This window comes from Pipistrellus hanaki, assembly GCF_964339955.1.
Source record: "Pipistrellus hanaki genome assembly, chromosome: 7".
Taxonomy (NCBI): Eukaryota; Metazoa; Chordata; class Mammalia; order Chiroptera; family Vespertilionidae; genus Pipistrellus; species Pipistrellus hanaki.
Genome location: NC_140509.1, coordinates 15,884,546 through 15,903,553, shown reverse-complemented (window position 1 = coordinate 15,903,553; position 19,008 = coordinate 15,884,546). Strand labels below are relative to the sequence as shown.

The 19,008-nt window shown below is 43.3% G+C and overlaps 1 protein-coding gene across 1 annotated transcript; it reads left to right on the top strand.

The window, feature by feature from the left end:
* The first annotated feature begins 1,813 nt into the window (after window positions 1–1,813).
* GLYATL3 (glycine-N-acyltransferase like 3) lies at window positions 1,814–17,882 on the top strand. The gene is made up of 5 exons (XM_084889859.1): window positions 1,814–1,903; window positions 7,037–7,144; window positions 7,969–8,095; window positions 12,579–12,705; window positions 17,430–17,882. The coding sequence occupies exons 1-5, from the start codon at window positions 1,826–1,828 to the stop codon at window positions 17,854–17,856; spliced, it is 867 nt and encodes a 288-aa protein (XP_084745985.1). The 5' UTR covers window positions 1,814–1,825; the 3' UTR covers window positions 17,857–17,882.
* Window positions 17,883–19,008: the final 1,126 nt, after the last annotated feature.

Sequence of the window (19,008 nt, the reverse complement as noted above, 5' to 3'; positions counted from 1 at the left end):
TTGAACCATGACCTCTCAGTTCAAGGGTGGATCTCAAACACTGAGCAACACCAGGTTGGCGTTCATGTTACTTTGGTACCTCTATTTGCCTGAATTTTATATTTTACCTATGCTTATAAGTGGTTTTAAATCCTTTGGGGAACAAATAAGCCAAAAAGTAAACTTAGGATTCCTCCTCTTTGCACTAGCTACTGTGCTGTATATTGGGATATAAAAAGATCTCTAGGCATCAAACCTAATAAGAGATACATGATCAACTTCCCTGTGAAATAATATTTAATTTTCCCCCAAAAGGGCTCAAATTAAAGTAAATTAATGTGTGTAATGAAGAAGTTGAAGTTTTATGTAGAGGTGACAAAAGGGAGTGAAAATGTGAGCAGATACAGGGGTGAGGAGATAGTGGCTACACTTCTTTCTTTGTTCAACCTGAACTCTGGAACCTTGATTTTTTTTTCAAAGTTTCTAACGTGGCCCAGACTATTATCTGACGCTGCCTTGACCCTTAGTTCTCTTCGGACTCCTGCAGAGAATGCAAACACCTCCCATACCCCCCTCACTGACCTGGAGCCGGCTCAGTCATCACAAACATGCCTCTTAAACGTTCAGATTCACGTAAACAACAGTGGATTGAAGTAAATCACAATCGAACACTCTGAGTATCTTATGGCCACACAGGGATGCCCTATAAGAAATGTGCTGTGAAGGAATAATCCACCACAATCCCAGAAGACCCCGGTTCCCAAGTCTCCTGAGCTTTCTTTGCCTTCCGAGTGCCTGGCTGTGAAGGTTAGGTGCAAAAGTTCTGCTACATCTATAACAATAAAGGTGTAATATGCTAATTAGGCCCTGCGGCAAAAAAGCAGGACGACCATCCAGACGACCTTCCAGATGACCTTCTGGACAAAGCCAGGGCTTCGAGGGCCAAGTCCCTTGCACAAATTTCATGCATTGGGCCTCTAGTTGAATATAAAATATACATACATACACACACACACACACACACACACACACACACTTATATATGTAATATCTTTAATGTAGTCAAGACCTGACTGGAATGTTGAGAGAAATTTTCTTGGGGCAAAGAGCAGGAGATTGGAGCCCCCAAATCTAGAAAATATAATTGCATCAGAATGGGTGAAGCTGTATACATTATCTGTAGGCTTTTCTGGTTGTTATTGTTCCTTACTTTTATCTGACTGAAGGGAGCCTTTGCTCACATAGGATTCTTCATGTGCAGTCTAGCGGTTTCTCTCCAAATTGTTCCTCAGAAGCACCTGATAGCAGAGCCCCTCAGGTCTTTGTCCCACATGGTGAAGAGCCTTACCCTGAGCTGCACATCAGCCATTCAACAACTACTTGGAATGTCCCTTACTAGGTGCCAGGCCCTGTGGTAGGTGCTGGGGAGACGGTGCAGCCCTAAGCAGACCTGGTCCCTTCCTTCATGTATCTCACAGTCTACTTGAGAAAGACTTCAATCAAAAGAAACACACATACACGTAAATTTACAACTGCTATTGCGTCCCGAAGGAGAATACTATGCATGTGTAAATGATGATAAAGGTTTTACCTAGTGGAAATATACATCTTTCCAGAATTATCTCATTAACATTTTCCATTTCTAGGGGTTTTCTGATTTACCCATTCCAGGGCCTCACTCTCCTCCTCCTCCCCTCTTCATGGGGAGTAATGGCATTGAGAATCACAGCCAGGGAAAACAGGCTCTCCAGAATGTTCCCAGGTGGATTCATATGCTAACAGGCAAAAGTTAAATGCATACCTTCACTGTTTCTACCAGGTGCGAGCTGCCAGAGCTCTGGGGAAGATGCTGGTGCTAAACTGTGCTACCAAGTTACTGACACTGGAAAAAGTGCTCAAGAGTCACTTTCCCGAATCACTCAAGGTACTGTGCACTTGCATTTTATTTTATTCCTCTGTTGTGTTGATCTGTGAAAATAATGTCCAACTGGTAGCTGTCTCCCAAAGTTGCCAGTGATAAGACTCTGGGGCAACTTGTTAAATCCACAGCTCCCGCTTCCCACTTGCTAGAGACTGATTCAATGGACTGTGGGTCTGACCCAGATAATTATATTCCTGACGGTCACTTTAGATGACTCCTGGGAAATTTAGGTCATGCTGGACTAGACTGTTTTTAAGGTCGATCAGAGTTCTAAATGTTTTTAAATGGCCATTGGGAATGGACTGGTGAGCATGCTGGTAAGAATGTGTACTAGGTACACAGAGGAACTGAAGTTTAGGGGTTGTTATAAATTCCTTTCCTGTTTATTTTGGAAGCATTTTCAGTGGTTTTCTTGGTCATCTAGCCTCTATCTGTTGAAATCTTCTAAAAGTCCCTGAGGGCTTACTGGGAACTCAAGAGTTACTGTGGATGATGTTAGAAATATTTGAAGCATTCCAAGAAAAAAATGGAGAATGCATGAACATTGTCTTTGAGGGTTGAGTTTCTTGAGCCAAGAGCCTGACAACAATGGTTTTCAAACGTGTGGCTGCTAATAACCTAGAAGAGATATAATAAATCGGATTTCTGAGGAGAGAGACCAAGGACCTATATGTTTAACAAAAACCTCGGATAACTCTTATTTACACTAAAATTGGAACAAAAGTGACCTAAAGAACATCCTCGTGCCCTCTACTGGTTAAATCTAGTCACCTTGCCTTATTGATTGTGCTTAAACTGTTTGTGACAGGGAAAATCGGAGAGAGAGAGTGGAAGCATGCAGCTGGAAAAGTGCCAAATGGACCAGCTGACCTAATTTCCCCGTTTTGAACGCTGCACTGAGGTGAATAAATGGAATGAGATGACCAGCTAATCTCTCTGACAACGTGTTTAACTAACGCTTTTAGCAGAGAGACCTGAAAAGGATTCAGTGACCTTTATGGGGTCATGGAGGACGTTATAATCAAGACAAATGACAAGTCCTAGAATTATAATTATTGTATTTGTATAATACTTTAGCACACAGAGGATTTAAGTTTTTTTAGCCTTCCAACAACTTCCTAACACTTTTTTTTTTAATCCTCACCAAGGATACGCTACCCTACGTCCTTTAGAGATAAAAAAGATAAAGGAGTTTTGTTGTTTGCTCTTCTTCCATTGTTTTTTAAAAATTTTATCTTTATTGTTGAAAGTAATCCGATGTCCCCTTTTTTCTCCCACTGACCCCTTCCACATACACCCAGGCCTTCACCACACTATTGTCTGTATCCATGAGTTGTGCATATATGCTATCTTTTTAAATCCTCACCCAAGGATTTTTCCATTGCTTTTTATTTTTCTACTAGAGGCCCAGGGGTCCCTTGGCCTGGCCTGCGAGATTGGGCTGAAACGGGCTCTCCAACATCCTCCATGGGGTCCCGGGACTGTGAGAGGGCACAGACCAGACCAAGGGACCCCACCGGTGCATGACCAGGGCCAGGGAGGGATGAGAGAGGTAGGCCAGCTAGGGAGAGACTGTGGGAGGGACTGTGGGAGGGCTCCAGGGCATGCCTATGTCACTCAGTCCCAATCGCCAGACCCCAGCAGCAAGCTAACCTACTGGTAGGAGCATCTACCCCCTGGTCATAGTGAGTGGTTGAGCAACCTTAGAACATCATTAGAATATTATGGTTGAACAGATGACTGGACACTTAGCATTTTAGCTTTTATTACATAGGATTTCAGTTGTTATTGTTGTTAATGCTCACCTGAGGATATTTTTCCATTGACTGTTTAGAGAGAGTGGAAGGGAGGGACAGAGAGATAGAGATAGAGATAGAGATAGAGATAGAGATAGAGATAGAGATAGAGATAGAGATAGAGATAGAGATAGAGATAGAGATAGAGCCGAAACCGGTTTGGCTCAATGGATAAAGCGTCGGCTTGGGGACTGAAGGGTCCCGGGTTCGATTCCGGTCAAGGGCATGTACCTTGGTTGTGAACATATCCCCAGTAGGGGGTGTGCAAGAGGCAGCTGATCGATGACTCTGTCTCATCGATGTTTCTAGCTCTCTATCTCCCTTCCTCTGTGTACAAAATCAATAAAATATATATTAAAAAAAAGAGATAGAGAGAGAGAGAGAGAGAGAGAGAAAGAGAGAGAGAGAGAGAGAAGCATCAATGTGAGAGAGACACCTTGATTGGTTGCCTCCTACACAGACCAAGGCTGGGGATTGAACCTGCAACCAGGTATGTACCCTTGACCGGAATGGAACCCTCAGTGTGCAGGTCATTGCTCTAAACACAGAAACACCAGCCAGGACACCCTTCTCCCGTTCTTTAGAGTTTATGACTATGCACTTGTAATCTGATGTTAGTGTTAAATTAAACATCTCTCCAAATTTCCATCACAAGCTCTAACTGCTCACTCCTTCAGCATCTTTACTTTCCCCAGCCACTTCGCATCTCCTCTCAATATTCACCCTTTGAAATAACTATTGGAAGGGTTGGTTTGTTTTCAGTCAATGAGAAATCTTGCTGTTGGTTCCAAATATTTGGCAGGCAAGCTATGTGTTTTGTTTTTTGTTTTTTCTTGCAGAATCTGACTATTTCAGCAAGTTCTCCCTTTAACCCTTCTAGAAGCCTTCCAAGCATGCTTAAGCTCCGTTCTTGAATAAGTGTGGTTGTCTTCCTCTGGGAAACCACTTTGATTAACTTATTACTCCGTAGTATCTGTAAGATCAGCAGACCAGCATTGAGTGGTTAACAGAACAAGTCAGATGAAATGATTAGGAGAAAAAGCCATTACCCTTCCAGTTTACTTTAGTTCTTGGATTTTCACTAAGTGTGACCCATGTTACACATTGGTATCAGCCAGACTACCTTGGGAAAAATACGTTCCTTGAGAAGATTTGAGTGAAATCCCAAATTGGGTAAACCAAAAGAGTTAGTTGGAAAATGTTCTAGGTATTGAGGTAATTTGAACTAAATGATAGAGGAGGTAAAACATAGGTACTAATGCCCTTATAATTTACTTTTTTCTTCTTCACTGAAATAAAGCATATACTAGAAAGTGCTCACAAGAGCCTTGTTGCTAAGTGGTTAGATCATTGACTTGCACACCAAAGGGCTGTGGGTTTGATTCCTGGTCAAGGACATGTACCTGGGTTGCAGGTTTGATCCCCAGCCCCGGTCAGGGTGGGTACTGAAGGCAACCAATCTATGTGAGAGATGCTGGTGTCTCTCTCTCTTTCTCCCTCCTTCCCTCCCTCCTTTCCACTCTCTCGGAGAAAATATCCTCGGGTGAGGATTTAAAAAACAAACAAGTGTGCATACATACGTACTTACACAGCTCAGAGAATTTTCACAAAGGATTACCTGAATAACCTCCACTCCAAGAAAGAACATGACTGCCCCTCCCACCACCAATGCTCCTCCAAAGTAACCATCATCCTGACTTCTAAAGCCATCATTTAGTTTCGCGTGTTTTTTTATATACGTTGGGTCACAGAAGAAGTATCTTTTTGCATCTTGTTTCCTTTGCTCAGCATTGTGTTGCCGTTTTGTAATCCAGAGTCCGAATATGCCACAATTGATTTATTTTTCCACTTCTGGTGAACAGGTTGTTTCCAGTTTTTATCTATGAACTCTGGCCTAGAGCTCAGCTCTCCTCATTAACACACTTTTCCGACTCTAGAACCACACAGATGACATATGGGGATTGTAGGACAGACACCTTTGATTCTTAGTAGAGAAAAAAATATGGAAGGCCACAAAGAATTCCAATACTATTATTTAGTATTGTTTAGTCAAAAAGCATTTGAGCCCTAGCCAGTTTGTCTCAGTAGATAGAGCATCAGCCTGCAGACTGAAGGGTCCCGAGTTCAATTCTGGCCAGGGGCACATGCCTGGGTTGCAGGCTCAATCCCCAGTAGGGGGCGTGCAGGAGGCAGCCAATGATTCTCATCGTTGATGTTCCTACCTCTCTCTCCCTCTCTGAAATCAATAAAAAATATATTAATTTTTTAAAAAGCATTTGAGCCTAGCCTAGTTCAGTGGTTGAGCATCAACCTATGAACCAGAAGGTCATGGTTCGATTTCAGGTGGGGCAAGCTCCACCCAATAGGGGGTGTGCAGGAGACAGCCAATCAATGATTCTCTCTCATCGTTGATGTTTCTATCTCTCCCTCTCCCTTTCTCTCTAAAATCAATTATATATATATATATATATATATATATATATATATATATATATATACACTTTGTAAAAATCATTTGATCAGCTGTATCAGGCTCCATAGATGTAATCATGAATGAGACATAGTCACTGTCCTCAGAGAACACTTGCAGAGCCTTGCTCCATCAAATCTGAAATACAGGGGTGTGGTTTTGGCTTATTGGGGGAGGGGGGGTGTGCATTTCACTATCTTGTGATGTTTAATTGTAACTCAGGGCGGAAGGAGTAGTTACACTTCACAGGTTATTTTTAGATAGCATAATAACTTCAAAAGCAGGAAGTATCAAAATCACCTGTGGAACTTCTAAAAGAAGTATGAGCCCCAAAGCCATACAAGAGATACTGATTCATTCAATAATGTTTATTGCTAACCTATGTGCCCAGCACTCACCTAATAAGCCTATTTATTTAGTACAGTGGTTGGCAAACTCATTAGTCAACAGAACCAAATATCAACAGTACAATGATTGAAATTTCTTTTGAGAATCAAAATTTTTCAACTTAAACTTCTTCTAATGCCACTTCTTCAAAATAGACTCGCCCAAGCCGTGGTATTTTGTGGAAGAGCCACATTCAAGGGGCCAGAGTCACATGTGGCTCTCGAGTTGCAGTTTGCTGATTTAGTACCTCTCCTAGTTGTACTGTGAAGCACTAAGTTTAGGGAGAATTTTCTTAGGCTTTCATAGACTTTTTAGCAGTTTTCATGTGCACTGATGAAATATTAAGGGGGGAGTTTGTATGTTGTGTATATTTATAATATCTGCTTTGAGGGCCATAATTCTTGGGTAGAACAAGAGGTGAAAAGGGCAATATGCAACAGCTGTTGATGCCATTGGCTGGTCTCTCTGGGTTCTCTGACTCAGGTGTATGGAGCAGTGATGAACATAAATCGTGGGAACCCCTTTCAAAAGGAAGTGGTACTGGACTCATGGCCAGACTTCAACGCTATCATCACTCGGCGTCAGAAAGAGGTACAGTATTGAAAGGCAAAAAAATAAGAGTTAGCATCAACTAGAAAGAAAATATTAGGAGTAGGGGATATTATAACTATCATAGCCAAATACTTTAGCTTACAAAGCTAAACGTTTCATCCGTGGGTTCTAATTTGCCTGTCTTTGGAGTATTGGACGCATGGAAAATCTCTAGCCTAAATGCGTCCAGTAAACTATATCTTTAATGTTTCATAATCTCTAGAAGCAGAAAGCATGCATACTTGTATATACCAGTGTTTTCACTGGGATGATGATCCTGTGTGACGATGGGGACTTTGGTCACGAGTGTGAATATGGAAGAACACGGGAAAAAGGCAGCCTCTGCCAGCTTCTGCCTCTGGGACCAAAGAGAGGCTCAAGTCATCAAAGATGTGCTGCTGTGACCACATTAGGACAGTTCTGAGAGTTCCATTTATTTAATTCTTATCGGAGGGTCCCTTGAGTCACAGCCTTTATATTTTTACAAATAAATTACAAATCCCGGAAGTCTGTGAAATAAATGTAAAGCCTCCCTAACACTAGAAGAGATAGTCAAGCAAGGGCTCCGAGTGTGTGTGCTTTCCCTCACAGGGTATTAGCCACATTCACAACGTAACCACTGGGCACAGGTGACTGAGTTTGTTAATGGGAATTACCTGGACACGCACAGCTAATGGTATCCACGCCATCTAGGATTTCAGTTAGCTAGTCCAAAGGTTTCCTTAAACCAGCGGTCGCCAACCTTTCGGACCTCACGGACCATGGACCACCGGTTGGCGACCGCTGATAGAGGATGCGTATTTATGGTGTGTCTTCTGACCCAGGCTGAGACAGACAACCTGGACCATTACACAAATGGCTATGCTGTGTTCTACAAGGATGTGAGAGTTTACCGACGGCTGCTGGAAGAACGTGATGTTATCAATTGGGACCAGGCTTTTCACATACAAGGTGAGGTCAAGGGCAAGACACTAGGCAATCGTTAAATCCTTTTAGTCACATATGTCAGATAGACAGATATGCATATTTCACATATACGCTATATATACACACAGATGCACAAACACATGTCTATTCATTTTATATATTTTATAATTCATGTATTATAATTTTATAAAAACACTTTTACTGGTACTACTAATGAGACTTGGCTTTGGGGGTGGGTAGAGGCCATTGGAATGGGGCTGCATTTAAGTGATTTTTTTACTGTTATGTATTAGGGATATCAGTGAGTATCAGCATCTTTTTCCTTATTACTCTTAACCCTTTGCTGTTACAGCCTTTTAAAATAACTCTAACTTCAGCTGAAACCGGTTTGGCTCAGTGGTAGAGCATCGGTCTGCGGACTGAAAGGTCCCAGGTTCGATTCTGGTCAAGGGCATGTACCTGGGTTGCGGGCACATCCCCAGTAGGGGGTGTGCAAGAGGCAGCTGGTCGATGTTTCTCTCTCATCGACATTTTTAGCTCTCTCTCTCCCTTCCTCTCTGTGAAAAATCAATAAAATATATTTTAAAAAATAAATAAATAAAATAATAACTCTAACTTCAATCTAAGCCAACAGGTAAGCTTTTCTTCTTTCCGAAGCAAATAATTCTAGAAAGGGCTAATCTGCTAATCTGCCTCGTATATCCTGAAGTGACTTTATAAGGAAAGGATATATGTGAACTCCCAGGATATAACGGTGTGGCCACCAATGCTACTGGAAGAACTGTAGGCCAAGGTAGAAGAAGCAGGTTAAAAATTTCTGATAGTTCGGATGGACAGTTTATGCTTCAGTGCGTCACTTACTGTTCAATTTGTCATAATGTTTGGGGGTTAATACAGGCCATGAATTCCTGTTTGTAATTGTTCCAGTGGAATGAGTTCCTTGATCCTTCAACATTGAAGGCAGGAATCCCCATGTTAGAAATATGAAGTCTGGTCATTTTTTTCGGTCACATACAGCTGACACCCTCTCCCGAGGTCTCCTTGTGTCCATCTATGAACAATGACCCATGCATATTCATAATCTAAGGAGGTGGTGGAATGTTGAATGAAATCCATTTGCAAATGCTCAGAGAGACCTTCTGGAGGACGTTCTAACCATCCCTCGCCTTTACAGATTTACCCCAGTTACGCTGGTTAGAAGGGACACATGGTTTTACCTACTGTGTAGCCAATTCAGAAAAATGTTCTCACCAGTGTTACTTCAATGTGGAGATTAGTACACCTCTTCCTTGGTGTGAGAATTATGGCTGTAATTGGGTGGATAGTGGTGCTATAGGCCTACAATCTTCAAATCACCTGAATCCAGCATTACCAATTGCCAATATTCTTTTTCCAACAGGCTAAGCTGATAGCCATGAGTCAGTTACAGTCAATTAGATGGTCTTATCCCCTTTTCCTGAAGGCTTGGTGGGGACAAATGTTAATTAGTAGCACCTAATATACCTAGAGTGGCAAAGGCCCCTCACTCAGCATGTAAGTCAGAGCAGGTGTTATCCGTGGCTTCTGACGTGGTCTCCTGGCTGTACGCTTCTGTGACAATAGCTAGAATCTGCTTGGAATTCTGAAGAGCTTCTAAGAGACCATCAGTAGGTTCACTATCTTAATCAGAGCACCTGAAACGATGCTGCTTTCATAACATTCCCAAATCCTGCCCAAAAGTCTGTCTACTGCCATATGCATTCCATCCTTTGAACAATTTCCAAGCCTATCTACTGACATACGTGTCCAAACTTTTGCCACAGGGCAGGCTCTCATCGGAGCGACGAGCTGGCTGCCTGGACAGATCACGCTGCTTCAGTGCTGGGTGTTCAAAGCAGCAACACAAACAATATTAAACCAGGGTTAAGCCACTAACCTACTCAGAGGAGCCCAACTCCCATGTCTTCCATGCGAGGGAAGTGAGGAAAAAGTATATAGCACCCAGACAGGCCAGACTCTTTGCCTCACTGTTAGCTGCATGGGCGAGAGGGAGCTTGTCCACGTGAGCACTAACTTAAAAGTTTTGGAAGCCTGCCCACAAGTAACTAAGGTCCAATGAATGTCCTGAATCTGGCTCATCCCATTAGCAAATCCTCCTGTCTGTGGAGGTGGGAGAACAAAGGCAAAACAATCCATGGCAGTTCCTGTCTTCGGTGAGAAAGGAGAGAACCGTTTGTTAAAAGTGGACAGAAGAACATGGTCAACAACACTGTGGAGAGCCAATCAGCAAAGTCCAGACTAGGGAAACGCTACCCAGCAAGCAACTGGGTTCCTGAACAAATAAATGGAAATAATTTTTTAAAGAGGAAGTGGGAATTGAAAGAAAACCTTTAGATCAAAAGATTTACAAGACAAAAAAAAAATGGGTAAAATCAAACTATAGAGTTTAAGGATGCACACTTGGATAATAAAGCTATAAAGAAAACAGCGTTTTATCATCATAAAAACGATGATAGTGGCTATTTTTAGAGGCAAGAAGAGGAATTGTGATTGGGAGGAGTGGTAAATAGAAGGTAGCTGAGGCTTGAGTAGTACATGGTTAAAATATATAATAATTATTAAGCTTCGCATTTAGGTGGGGTTTTTTTGAAGTTTTCTGTATATGTTATCATTTTAAATGTTTTTTAAATAAATGTCAATCTGATTTTTAAATTTTTATTTATTAACCAGTTAAGTGCCACAATGTTTTGAATTGAATTTAAAAAGGTCCGCCATTGTGTTTATAGATGCTTATGGTGTACAAATGGTTAATGGAGGGGCGGGGGGTCATGGGGAGAGAGAAAGGGAAACATGGATTTGTTGCTCCACTTATTGATACACTCGTTGGTTAATTCTTGTATGTGCCTTGACTGGGGATGAAACCCACAACTTGGTGGAGGATCGGGGTGATGGCGTAATCCACTGAGCTACCTGGCCAGGGCTAATCTGACTTTTGGAAAGAACTGGTTCAGTCTACCTCAGGAGAAAGAAATTCTGTTTGAACTACCATCTCTACCTTTTTGAACTACCATCCTTACCATCCCTACGGGGGGAAGAAAAAAAAAGGGGGGGTGGAAATCAAACTATCGTGTTTAAGGATGCACACTTGGTTAATAAGTAGGGAAATAAGTACCTACTCTTATTTCCCCTCAGATTACTTAGATCTAATTCAGTATTATCACGTGGGATGCTAGCCACAGCATCTATAATGTTGATGGTATTAACTTGAAGACTTCCTCATCTTTTCTTAGACTTACTCCCTGAGGGAGGAGCCACGGCTTAGGTATCGGACTGAGATCAGCATGACTTAACAGTCGTGTCTTTGCCAAGAGGAAGTGACTTACTGAGAGGAGGAAACAAGCCGTTAGACGTGGAAGGGAGCGGGAAAGTCACTGTCCAGGCAGGGGTCTTCAAACTACGGCCCGCGGGCCACATGCGGCCCACAGAGGAGTCTGATCCGGCCCGCCAGGTTTTTTGGGCAGTGAGCGCAGCCGAGGTGTTACAGTAGGAATTAGTAGTTCATATAGTCCGGCCCTCCAGCTCTCTGAGGGACCGTGATCTGGCCCCCACTTTAAAAAGTTTGAGGACCCCTGGTCCAGAGGATGCCATCCATCAGGACGCTGACGGGAGAGGACAGAGCAGTGGGGATTTGGAGAAGCAGAGCAAGTCAGGCCTAGTAAGCAAAAGAGAGGCTGCCATGCTGTGAGCTGTCAGAACAGGCTGGCCACTCTTCTGTCCACTGGGAAGCAGTGCCCAGGGCAAGCACTGACTAGAGAGTTGCAGATCACAGAGTATAGCTATGGTAAACGCGAGGGGTTGGCTGAGTTAAGCTCCCGATAACTCTTACCAACACTGTTTATATTTCTGCAGTGAGCATGATGCCATGTGGCTGGAAGAGAGAATTCCATGCCAAATGAATCTCAGCTCTTTACACTCCCAGCTGCTGTAACATGTCTCTTCCCCGATCAGCCTGAGAAGTCAGAGAAACCCAAATGCCCACAAGACATTCCAAATGCCTAGGGCAGTGGTCGACAAACCACGGCTCACGAGCCACACAGTTTGCTGCTCTGTTGACTAATGAGTTTGCCGACCACTGGGATAGGGGCTTAATCACAAGGAACAACAACAGCCTGTAATTGTTGGAATGGAGAGTCTAGGTTAGTGGTCGGCAAATTCATTAGTCAACAGAGCGGCAAACTGCATGTGGCTCAAGAGCTTCAGTTTGCTGACCACTGGCCTAGGGGATGTCTCCATCAGAAGATTCCATGGACATTCGTGATCACCACGGGCAACATGATGGGAATTTGAAAACCCCGCACTAAGTTTGAAAATCAGATAGGGAGTAGTTGTAAAGATTCATTTGTAAATACACAGTGGTTAGGATCATGCACGGAGGTATTGATGATAGGTTCAAAAACACTGCATCGAATTTCCTCTTTGTGGTCTCAGATAAAATGCTGCGATTTTTCTGATGTCTTTCCTTACCCAGGGCTGCAGAGTGAGCTGTATGACGTTACCAAAGCTGTTGCCGACTCCAAGCAGTTGGATGTGAAGATAACTTCCAGCAAGGCAGTCCTTTTGTCCCCGGTCTCAGCTCCGCCAGACACCAGTCTCCTGTATGTAAATCCAGTGTCTGCATTTGGGATAGGACTTAGTGCTACGGAAGTACCAAGAGTGGTACCCTGAATTGGGGCTATTGAGTCTAAATGTGTGTGTGTGTGTGTGTGAGAGAGAGAGAGAGAGAGTGTGTGTGTGTATGTATTCCTTTCCTTTCTGCTGTGCTTCCCTGCTCATAATTTCCTACAAAATCGAATCACTGTCTTTGTCCATAGTAACATATGAACTCAGGAGTCCTGCATTTTCACTGTATTCACATAAAAATCATTCTTTGATATCCTCCTTCCCCAAATAATTCTAAATCGCCTCTGTTGTCGGAGCCCAAGTGGTGGTGGAGGTTGTTTTGTTGTTTCAGAGATGAGGGTATGTAACTGAGCCGCGTGGAGCTCTTATAAGCCAGGCACTACATGTTTACAATAGATTACCACGTGAACCCATTCTACAACCCTACAAAGTAGCGCCGTTATCATTCCCTTTGGACAGCGGTCAGCAAACCGTGGCTTGCAAGCCACATGCAGCTCTTTGGCCTCGTGAGTGTTCTAATGCCACTTCTTCAAAACAGACTCACCCAGGCCAAAAACCGACTTCTGCACATGGAGTTTCAAATGCACTGTACATGCTCGCCCACATGTGGTATTTTGTGAAAGAGCCACACTCAAGGGGCCAAAGAGCTGCATGTGGCTCAAGAGCCCCAGCTTGCCGACCGCTACCTTTGAACAAGTAACACACAGGAGTGAACTGTAGAGCCAGGAAACAAATCCCACAAAGCCGGATCCGAATTCAGTTCTTCCAAACACGTGTTGGCTCATATCTGCATTCTTATTTTCTTTGTGCTTTGGAGTCCCTGTTCTGTCATTTACCAGTTACCTACTCTTTTGCTTCCTCTTTCTGAGCCTCAATCAATTCTTCTTGAAAATTAATCTATAATATCTTCCTTATCTGTTTTTCATAAGCAAATGAAACATGATACTTGAAAAGTACCCAGCTTGGTAAATGTTAGTTTTTTTCACTTGTATGAAATATGTTGAAAGATTAAGATTAAACCGAAACAAGAATGGACACTTCTAAATTACATAAAGCAACTGGACTTTACTGTTTAAAATATACATATACATTTTAAAAATTGATTTAAGAGAGGAAGGGAGAGGGAGAGAGAGATAGAAACAAACATCAGTGATGAGAAAGAATCATCAGTCGGCTGCCTCCTGCACGCCCTCTAAGGGATCAAACTCGCAACCCGGGTGACTGGGAATTGAACTGTGACCTCCTGGTTCATAGGTTGATGCTCTACTATTGAGCAACACCAGCCAGGCTGGACTTTACTTTTTTCTCCTCCAGTTATGAAGATTTTCAAACACATACAAAAGGTACAGAGAGTAGTATAATAAACCTTCCCATCAATAGGTGAGCTGTCTTATTTTATCCATACTCCTTTCTATTCTTTCCACTCTTGGATTATTCTGAAGGAAATTCTCCAGACATTATCCATTATTCTTAAACATTCTGATATATATCTCCAAAAGATATATATATATATATATATATATATTGATATTAATCAATAAGGTTCATACCTTATTGATTAATATCTCTCTTAACATTGGTTAATATATATATATGTGTGTGTGTGTGTGTGTGTGTGTGTGTGTGTGTGTGTGTTTGGGCTCAGATAACAGAGGCTATTTGGAATTATTTGGGGAAGGAGAATATCAAAGAATGATTTTTATATGTATACAGTGAAAAGATAAGGATTCTTAAAAATTTACTAATATCACTTGTGTGACAGGAGAGTGATAGACTAGGAAGACTCACAGCACCCAATCCATATTGTCATTTATCACAATGAAAGGATTCAAATCAAAATCAGCAAAGGACTGAGATGCTTTGGCTAAGTCCGGAGGAAACCAGGCACAAGCTTCCCAGAGTCCTTTCCTGGTAGAATCACATGAAATGGGTAATTTCCCCAGCAATGAGTTGTGACAGCATGTGATCGGACTGGTATTAGAGGCACCTCTGCCTAGAGTATGCCAATTTCCTAGAATCTCAGCGGAAAACAGGTGCTTAGCATAAACCACACTGACGGTGCACAGGCAGGCACAGCGAGCAATGCACATCACTTCCGGGATTGGCAGGGCCCCTCCAGAAAGTCACATTGCCCGACACCAACCAAGGCCAACCTGGCACCTATCATCGTATCGGTAGTGGCCTCAAGCCTGCCGTCTTAACTCTGCCTGCACAACACCTGGCATTTTGTTAACAATATTTCCTCCAAGTCAAATAACCAGTTAGTAGTCACATTTCCCAAATTACCATGACATTTATCAGTTTTGAATAGCATCCAAATAAGGTTCATACCTTATTGATTAATATCTCTCTTAACATTGGTTAATATCTCTCTTAACATATAGGTTAATATATCTTAACATATAGGTTAATTGACTAATATCTCTCTAACATATAGGTTAATATCTCTCTTAATATATAGGTTAATATATCTCTTGGTAGCAATTGGTTAATATATAGGTTCCCCTTTCGCTTCATTTTATATTTCTTACATTACTTTTGTTAAAAAAAAACAAACAAAAAAAAACAAGCTATTTGTCCTTTAGAGCAATGTTTCCCAACCTTCTCTCATGATGAGAATCACCTGGTGGAGTTGTTAAAACACAGATTCCTGAATCCCAACTAAGAAGTGCTAAACTAGAATTTTTGGGAACATATAGGTAAAATTGCATACCTAACTTAGTGCTCTGTATATAACATCTGTGTTAGAGCACTAGTTAAGTATACAATTTTACCTATATGTTCCCAAAAATTCTAGTTTAACACTTCTTAGTTGGGATTCAGGAATCTGTGTTTTAACAACTCCACCAGGTGATTCTCATCATGAGAGAAGGTTGGGAAACACTGCTTTAGAGTGTTAGGGTTTTCCACAGCCTATTTACTGTCATATCCCTGAGGTGTTATTTAAATTTTTCCTCTATCCCCAATCAGGCTTTTTAAAATCAATTTTTGACTTAAATTGCTCCCTTCTGCATGGGAAGTTAGACAATTGTCTTTTAACAGAATCATCACCCAAATGTGTACCCTGCCCTTCAGATACAAGGTCACAGTCTGTAGTATAACCCCTGAAGCACTTGGCTAGTCTCAGCAATGCTTTCATTTCAAGGTCACTTTTGAAACTTAAATATAAAAAAAAAATTCTATTAAGCCAGTTACTGCTTGTACTTATTTATTTTTCTACCCCTGCTTAGTGGTTAGGCAATTGTCCCAGTGCCAGGGCCCACAGGATGCCTGGGATGGGAGCTAACACTGCAGAACTAATGAAAAGAAAGCACAAGCTCGGGCTTTATAAAGAAGGTCTTCGCTAGGATGATGTTACCGGTCTCTCCGCAGTCACCGGGGGCGGCCTCACCACAGTGCTGACTTCAAGAACAAAAGCAAATCCTGAAACACAGCCAGCCCATAGGCTTTCAACCAAATAACCCACCGTGGCTCTTAGAAATGGCACCAATTCTTATCGTTTATCTTTACCTTAATGCCATGAGATGTGAGACCTTTCTCCAAACCTTTTAGGGGAAGGTCTGGAAGAAGTAGAATTTTTTATTATTATTAATGATTTTTAGAGATGGGAAGGGAGAGAGAGAGAAACATGACTGACTGGTTGCTCCCCACTACTCCCCTCCTGGGGACTGAACCCGCCACCTGGGGATGTGCCCTGACAGGGAATTTAAGCAGCCACCCTTTGGTGCACAGTACGATGCTCCAACCAACTGAGCCAGTCCGGCCAGGGCAGAGCTAGCATTTTTGAGCATCTACATATGCCTGGAATGTTAAGGTTGTATTTGTTTTCTGGGCTTGGATGCATCAAAATAGAAGTTCTAACCTAGTGGTCGGCAAACTGCGGCTCGCGAGCCACATGCGGCTCTCTGGCCCCTTGAGTGTGGCTCTTCCACAAAATACCACGGCCTGGGCGAGTCTATTTTGAAGAAGTGGCATTAGAAGAAGTTTAAGTTTAAAAAATGTGGTTCTCAAAAGAAATTTCAATCGTTGTACTGTTGATATTTGGCTCTATTGACTAATGAGTTTGCCCACCACTGTTCTATCCTAAAACACTTTTAAAAATATATACTTTTATTGATTTCAGAGCAAGGAAGGGAGAGGGAGAAAGAGAGAGACAGAAACATCAACAATGATAGAGAATCGTTGATCAGCTGCCTCCTACACATCCCACACCGGGGATTGAGCCCACAACCTGGGCATGTGCCCTGATGGGAATCAAACCATGACCTCCTGGTTCATAGGTCAATGCTCAACCACTGAGCCACCCCAGCTGGGCTTTTTTATAAACCAAAAGATCCGGGGCCCAAGAATCAGGCCTTTTCAGGGCTTCAGGGAAGGTGTCAATAAAATCAGGACTTAGAAGTCTGAGAGTGGTTCCACTTGCCTTAATCTATACTGAGGACGGTAAGGAATTGGCATAACATTAGAAAGGAAGACATCAACTTGAAATAAGGAGCACTTGGTCCTATCAGAAATGAAATTCTGCGAGATGTCTGCGAATGGGGGAGAGATGGAACCTAATTCCCTGACAATGTCTTCGTATGTGGTAGGCCCTATCTCGGGGATGGCATCTCCCCTTAACTCAGTCTACAGAGAGGAGGAGTTGTTGGAAGTCACGTGACCCTGTGTTCCCATCTCTTCTCCTGCCCTTCCCTTCTAGAAGGAGTTCTCCCCCGCGGCTCACCTACCTGAGTGTAGCTGATGCCGATCTGCTCAACCGGACCTGGTCGCGGGGCGGCAACGAGCAGTGTCGCCGGTACCTCGCCAGCCTCATCGCCTGCTTCCCCAGCGTGTGTGTCCGCGATGAGAAGGGACGCCCGGTCTCCTGGTCCATCACAGACCAGTTTGCCACCATGTGCCACGGCTACACCCTGCCGGAGCACCGCAGGAAAGGCTACAGCCGGCTGGTGGCCCTCACCCTGGCCAGGAAGCTGCACAGCCGGGGCTTCCCCACGCAGGGCAACGTCCTCGACCACAACGCGGCCTCCATCGGCCTCCTGAAGAGCCTCCACGCCGAGTTCTTGCCTTGTCGCTTCCACCGGCTCGTCCTCATCCCGGCAGCTCTGTCCAGCCAAGTTCACCTCTAGCCCGGCGAAGCGGCAGGAATCATCTTTGGTCCCCTGAGGGTTCACATCCTCCTTAACGGCCAGGGAAGAGAAGATGAAAACGGAGATCAGGAGAACCCTGGAGAAAGCATGCAAGCTCAGCCTGGGAAGCCTTAACTAACCATGCCTCGAGTTTTTACAATCAATAACCAGAAAATAAATAGATAGGCAGGTAGGTAGGTAGGTAGGTAGATAGATAGATAGATAGCCAGGGTCAGGGGTCGCTGTGCCTGTCACAGAGGGAATGACCCTCCTGTGGGATCCACCGCAGGAAACAGGTCCTGCAGCCAGCAGTTCTCAGCACAGTAGCGGCAATGACAGCAGGAGGACAATGATTTAACAGGGGAGCTTGTGGCTACCGCTTTCCGCCGGCCTGGGCTTCCGCTCTGAAGTCTCACAACCACACCAGTTCCCTGCTCCCCTGAGTACCATTCACCTGGGCCCGCACTGCTGTCTCCCCAGACGCAGTGCCTACCACCTCTGACCCCAGTTCTCCGTGGGCTGTTCTGTGGTTTCCTCTTTAGTTCCTGGCTCTTTTCTTCTGCCTGTGACTCTAGCCTACAGTCCTTCCTGGGAGCATGGGGAGGCAGTGGTTCTCACACCTGATACACTTCAGTCACCCGCAGGGCTGGTTACAACACAGCCTCTCCCCCACAGGAGTCAGGGGCCTGAGAACCCATTTCTAACAAATCCCCGCTGCTTGGTTGCCTCAGATGGGAGAAGGCAGATATAAGCATTTTAATGCCAGAAATACTAGCTAATGATGCAGCGTAAGACTGGACCTTACCTATCACCTATTCCAGCCTCCTTGTCTTTCTCTTAAGAAACTAAGAGAAATATCAATATATAAATGTGAATGTGGATACGCCGATGGCACACATAAACATACATATATACACACTCATAAATATATAAGTATTTTTCTTTCATACTTTCTGCATATAAGCTCAGCACTGTGATGAGATGATACATTTTCATTCTCTCGCTGCATATGAAGAGTCTGAGGACCCAGGAAAACAAATGACTTCAAGATCACACAGATAATTAGTGCTGGAGGCCGTGCCAGAATTATGTCATTTTGATTTCAATCTATTTGCTTTTCACACAATCGTGTATCTTTTTTGCAAAGGAAAT

What these genes read in the sequence shown, in the direction of transcription:
- GLYATL3 (XM_084889859.1), top strand. Translation starts at nt 1,826, where the DNA reads ATGCTGGTGCTAAACTGTGCTACCAAGTTACTGACACTGGAAAAAGTG. An exon ending in TCACTCGGCGTCAGAAAGAG is followed by an intron (nt 7,145 to 7,968) that starts GTACAGTATTGA and finishes CTTCTGACCCAG; the next exon opens with GCTGAGACAGACAACCTGGA. An exon ending in CCAGGCTTTTCACATACAAG is followed by an intron (nt 8,096 to 12,578) that starts GTGAGGTCAAGG and finishes TTCCTTACCCAG; the next exon opens with GGCTGCAGAGTGAGCTGTAT.